Source organism: Otolemur garnettii, unplaced genomic scaffold (genome assembly GCF_000181295.1).
Source record: "Otolemur garnettii isolate 467f Iridium unplaced genomic scaffold, OtoGar3 scaffold00100, whole genome shotgun sequence".
Taxonomy (NCBI): domain Eukaryota; kingdom Metazoa; phylum Chordata; class Mammalia; order Primates; family Galagidae; genus Otolemur; species Otolemur garnettii.
The window spans coordinates 3,811,134-3,817,133 of record NW_003852495.1 but is presented as its reverse complement, the minus strand read 5'-3'; the positions used below and the strand labels follow the sequence as shown (position 1 = coordinate 3,817,133).

The 6,000-nt window shown below is 33.2% G+C and overlaps 1 protein-coding gene across 1 annotated transcript in view; it reads left to right on the top strand.

Moving 5' to 3' along the window:
- The window catches only part of PGAP1 (post-GPI attachment to proteins 1), a 79,195-nt gene that overhangs the window by 33,526 nt on the left and 39,669 nt on the right, over nucleotides 1-6,000 (top strand). The window contains exons 10-12 of the mRNA XM_003796075.3: nucleotides 493-576; nucleotides 4,662-4,708; nucleotides 5,098-5,149. Of these exons, the coding sequence (XP_003796123.1) occupies nucleotides 493-576; nucleotides 4,662-4,708; nucleotides 5,098-5,149 (183 nt within the window). The remainder of the gene's footprint in view (nucleotides 1-492; nucleotides 577-4,661; nucleotides 4,709-5,097; nucleotides 5,150-6,000) is intronic.

The following is a 6,000-nucleotide window of genomic DNA, read 5'->3' as shown; positions in this document are numbered from 1 at the left end:
CCACAACGCCCGGCTATTTTTTGGTTGCAGCCGTCATTGTTGTTTGGCGGGTCCGGGCTGGGGATTCGAACCCGCCACCCTAGGTGTACGTGGCTGGCGCCTTAGCCGGTTGAGCTATAGGCACCGAGCCAGGAAATGGTATTTCAAAACCATATCCTGGTGCTAGAAAAGCTTATGGCTGCAGAGTGAGGATTACTAGTTCTTTTTAGTGGCCAGATCTAAGAAATACATTTTATCTTAACTAAAAAGCCCAAAACCACAGTTTTAAAAAAAGGGATTTATACTGATACTTCCAGGACAAAGTCAGGATTGCAGAGTTTATATCTACTCTATCTTAAACCTCTGTATCTTCTTCCCACTCATAGAGTATTGGTTTTCAACAACAAGAATGACAGACTTAGAATAATTACTCATTTGCTTTATATGGATTTTTGAATGATGAAATCATCCACTCTCACTATCGCTATACTGAGTGTTTTTCTTCTTTTTTAGGAATCTGATAAAATATATTTTACATTTCCTCTTGAAAATCATAGAAAAATCTACACTCATGCCTATTGTCAGAGCACTATGCTGGTAAGATAATTGATACATTTTATGTAAATCTAAAGGCTGAATATTGTTTACTTTTTGAGCTATTAGTATTAAATCTAAATAGTTGAAAAATATTTAACTTTAACAGTGTTTTGATTTTCTATAGATGACAATATACTATTAAATTGTACTTTTGATTCTAGTTTAGAATCCACCCTGTTTTTCTGCCTTATTTTTACTATGTTCAGGATGAAGGAAATGAATTTAAAATCTCTTTAATTCTAAAATTTTATTAGTACTATAAGTAATAGACATATTTAAACAAAACTATTTTATAAGAATTGCATAAAGTGAATCTTATTTTTCAATGGTTTTCATACCAAAATTTCAGATAATTTTTATAAATACTCTCTAAGATAATAGTTACTGTTACAATGTTATCTAGACTTACTGTATCAGAGTAATGATTTTGTTGCGTTTCTTTTTAATAAGTACCTCCTATGTTAGGCATTGTTAAATAAAAAGTGCTATGTATAGTATGCTTTTGGCATATTAGTAGGAATAGTTAAATCATACTTTCATGAATTATCAACATTTCTTCCTTTTAGAATTACTTTTTCCCAATTTAGTCTCTTTTTCCTCTGTTCTGAATTTTTTTGGGCATGCCTCAAAGTGAAAAGATTCTTCACTTTATATTTGCATCTTTTATGATTTAAATTCCTTATTCTGCCTTTGTTAGGTTACTTTTGGAGTTCTTTAGAACTGAGATTTAATATATCACTTTGGTGGTGGATGCTGCCCTGTGACATATACTAAAGTCTTTTTAAAAAATGGTAGGCAGGCATTGTGGCCTACATGCTAATGAGTATTACATTTTGTGGATTTACCAGAGTTTTGCATCTCTCTCAGAGTCTAGCATCTCTCAGTGTAAAATCTGGTTGAGTACTTTATCCTGGGAGAATCTGGCCCTGTGAGTAATGGCTTAAAATATCCACACTCACTTAATACTGAATCAGTATATCAGTATTAGATATACTGAGTCAGAATATCAGTATTATTATAGAGAAAAATGCTTGCCAAGTGCAAATTATCTGACTGTTTGGAGATAGATTCTCTGCATTTAACATTCATGGATATCAACTAGCATGAAGTCATGAAAAAGATTTGAAAATCTTTTTTCAGTTTTTACTATAGAAGTTTTCAAGCATATATAAAAACAAAATATAATAATGAATTCTTTTAAGACCAACATACAGCTTTAACAATTACTAAGATTCTGTCATTCTTAACTTCATTTATTCCTTCCCACTTTTGTTTTTTTTTTTTAAATAGAGATAGGGTCTCATACTGTTGCCCAGGGTAGGGTGCCGTGATACAGTCCAAACTCCTAGCAACCTTGGACTTCTGGGTTCAAGTGATCCTTCTGCCTCAGCCTCTTGAGTAGCTGGGACTATAAGCATGTATCACTATGCCCAGCTAATTAAAAAAAATTTTTTAGACTGGATCTTTCTGTATTGCCCAGACTGGCCTCAAACTCCTGACCTCAAGTGATCCTCCTGCTTCGGCCTCCCAAAGTGCTGGGATTACAGGCATGAGCCACTCCTCCTGGCTGTTCCCACTTTTTTTGACTGAAGTATCTTTGAAGTAAATTCTAGGTAGCTTCTTATTTTACCCATAAATACCTCAATATGTTTTTCTTTCAGATAAAGATTCTTTTTGCACATTACCATACTGTTATTTCGTCTAACCAAATTAATACTAATTCCTTCATAACCCAGTCCATGTTTCTTCAGTTCACTTAAATTTTATTTGTCAAGATCCAAACAAAGGATATGCATTGCCTTTGCTTCATGGATCATAAGTCTCTTTTATAATAACCCTGTCCCAGCTCGGCATCTGTGGCTCAAGTGGCTAAGGTGCCAGCCACATACACCTAAGGTGGCAGGTTTGAATCCAGCCAGGGCCTGCTAAACAACGACAGCTGCAACCAAAAAATAGCCGAGCGTTGTAGCGGGCACCTGTGGTCCCAGCTACTTGGGAGGCTAAGGCAGGAGGCTTGCTTGAGCACAGGAGTTGGAGGTTGTTGTGAGCTGTGATGCCACAGTACTCTACCCAGGGGGATAGCTTGAGGCTCTGTCTCAAAAAAAAATAATAATAATAATAATAACCTAGTCCCTTTCCCCCCATGACACTATTTGCTAAAAAAAGTTGGTTATATGCTTTATAGAATTTCTCACATTCTGTGTTTAGCTAATAGTATTCTTGTATTATCTTTTAATATATATTTCTGTCCCTTGTGTTTTCTGTAAACTGGCCATTAGATCTAAAATCTTGATTAGATTCAGATTAATTTTTGTGGTAATATTTTATAAATAGAGCAATATACCTCATATTTCATCATATCAGGAAATGTGCAATATCTATTGTTTCCACTTCTTGTGATACAAAGGCATCAGTGGGCTAAATTTTATCATCATGATCCATTCATTATAAAATATATACATCTTTTACCTAATGATTTTAACAGCTGTTGAAGGCATTGTTTTTCACTGTAAATAGAATTTTTAGAAAACTGCAAATTTTTTTATTCAAAGCATTTTCTTTCTCATCTACTTTAGGAATTTGTCTGTAATGTCTTCTGTGGCTTTGGATATAATTAGTGAGTTAGGAGCATTTTCTAATAACTTTAAATTGTTCTGTTGGCAGCTAGGTTATATCTATATGATATTCATCATGGGCTTGCATAATATATTATCATTTCAATCCATTGATGCCTGAATCAGAACTCTCTTATACACATATAAGTAAGTGTGGAGAATATTGGCATTTTTCATAATGAGGACTACCTTAGAGGATAGGCTCCATTAGTAGCTACAAAATTCGTTATAGAAGTGGGTTGAATCTTTAGAGGCTGCTGGGTCTTTAGAGATTTCCTTTATCTTCTGGGCTATGAAGATCTGTTTTGTTGCCTTGCTTTGTAATGTCACATTATTCTGGGAAGTAGAGGTAACTGATAGAAGACACACAGTATTTTGCCAGCAGGAAAATATCATATTTTTTAAATTTATTTTCTATCAACTTTCTTTTCTATATTCTTGAAAAATTTCTTAAAACTTTATTTAAGCTAAATGAGAGAAGAGACTACATCTACCTGATCCATCATTTTGCTTCAGTTTTTGGCATATAATTCCTTGGCCCAGAATGGACTTTATAAATACTAGTTGAAAAAAAAGGATTGATTGTCCTACCAGTAATTTTAAGGACAAATTTATGTATCTGTCTAAGCAGTGCTTCTCATTCTGTTATGTCCTGGTAGGATTTCGGTAGTTGGATCATCGTATCTTAGAACATTGTTCTTAAAAGTTTGAGTGAAGATCTTAGGTTATACCACTCTTTTTTTTTGCAGTTTTTGGCTGGGGGTGGGTTCGAACCCACCTTCCCACCTCTGGCATATGGGGCCGGCGCCCTACAGGTTATACCACTGTTAAATGGCTAAAACTGAATACAGAATGCTGTTAAAATAAGTCATCTCTGTAGTATTCCTGTCCAGGTGCTGGTGAAATAATAACTAGGTTTAGTTTCAAACCTTTGGAATTGTGCTTCAGTCCAAACACATTCTTGGTTATATGGAAGTTACTTTCTAGTAATGAAATGAGAATTCAGGTGATAAAGTAAAAAGCTGTACATAGGTTAAATGTTATTTTTAATTGTTTGACTCTGGATTTTGTTTGTATTAAAGTCTACTTTCATTCTTTCTGTTTTTGTTAAAATGTAGGTTACTTACTATATAACCATCTAATTAATGTATGGATGTTACTGAACTTTTTGAAAGTTTTGGTTCAACAAGTAGAAATGCGTATGTTGTAGAAAGATACTCATTGGGTCACTCTTTCTCATACCACTGCTCCAGGGTAACTGCCTACTGATCCATGTTGACGGTAGACTTTCTTTTTTGTTCTGTCCTTGACTTATTTGACATATCTTGGATATTTTTCTCAGTAACTGTTAATTTATGTTTTCCTTGGCTTCTGCTCAACCCATCACTTAACAGTAAAATGTTAAAGATGCTTGTTTTATATGATTATTTTCTAAAATATTTAATGTTTTGTTTTGTTATTAATAAACAGGATACAAATAGTTGGATTTTTGGCTGTATAAATAGCACTTCTATGTGGTAAGTCCTTTGACCCCCATCACCCTCCCTTGTTCATTTTTCTCAGCATAAACAGTACTCAAAAATCACACTTCTAGAATAGTGTAATGCATTCTTATGCTAGCTCTGATGCTAGATTAAATTATAGTATTACATTTAAAGTGAACAGGAAAGGAAAAGCATATACTAGGAATTTTTGCAAACATTGGAAGTGATTGTTAGGAAAATTTTTTTGTTGCCAAGGGAACTATGTGGGCAGAGTGTTTGGATTAAATTTATTAGATATTGGTTCGTTTATAACTCTCTCTACTAGGTCTGTAGATGCTTTCTTTTTCCCCAGAAGTTTATTTATAATTTATAATACTTCAACGTATTTGTCTTTTAATTATATTTTCATATTTATTTCAAAGCCGGCAAGGGGTTGATTTATCATGGAAAGCTGAACTGCTGCCAACAATTAAGGTAAATTATGGCTTTAGAGTTTTAATACTCAGGTGAAAAATTACTTGAGCCTACGGACATTTCATAATATGCTCTTTTATTCATTTATCTAGGTGTTAAATAAGCTTGAAATTTGCTAACCCACATTTTAGAAATATTTTCTCTAAATATACATTTGATAGAGAATAACCTGCAATTAGTGGGGGTTTTTTCACTTTCAGGGATTAAAATCTATAAATTAACAATCCTCTAAATCTCGGTGTGTTACAATATCATACCAAATGAGCTGGATAGATTTTTAAAGTTAAATTTGAGGGTATGTTTGAATGCTCCATCTTAAAATATAAGTTGAGTAGTGTGCTGAGAATTCATGTGGGAAGGAAGAGCCTGCAGTAGGGAAGTGAGCATCTCAGAAAGGACACAAAATAATTTTCCATATGGACTTCAGCATACCTCTGTGGTCAAGTGCTTGGATTACAGCTTTTATCTAGTGCTTTCTGGGGTCATAAATCACAGCAGGGATTTATATTTAATGATTAATATATTAATTAAATTAATAATTATTAATTTAATTAATATATTAATCAGTAATTATTTTAAAAAATTTGTGGTAGATCTATCTATCAACTCTGGTAGATCAGTAAAGTCATTTATAAATGGCTAATTTGCATAGTCTCAAAAATCTATTGTTGAAAAAGTAAAATAATCCTAAAATTTGATGAAAATACCTGTTCTGATTTCCCAATTGTATTTATTGCATTTGATAATCTTATGCCAGGGTTGATAGTTTTTAGTCTGCAAGCAAATCTGTACTTTAAAAATAAAATATATTTTTATACTGAATCTTAGACTCATTAATTTGAAAGTGAAGT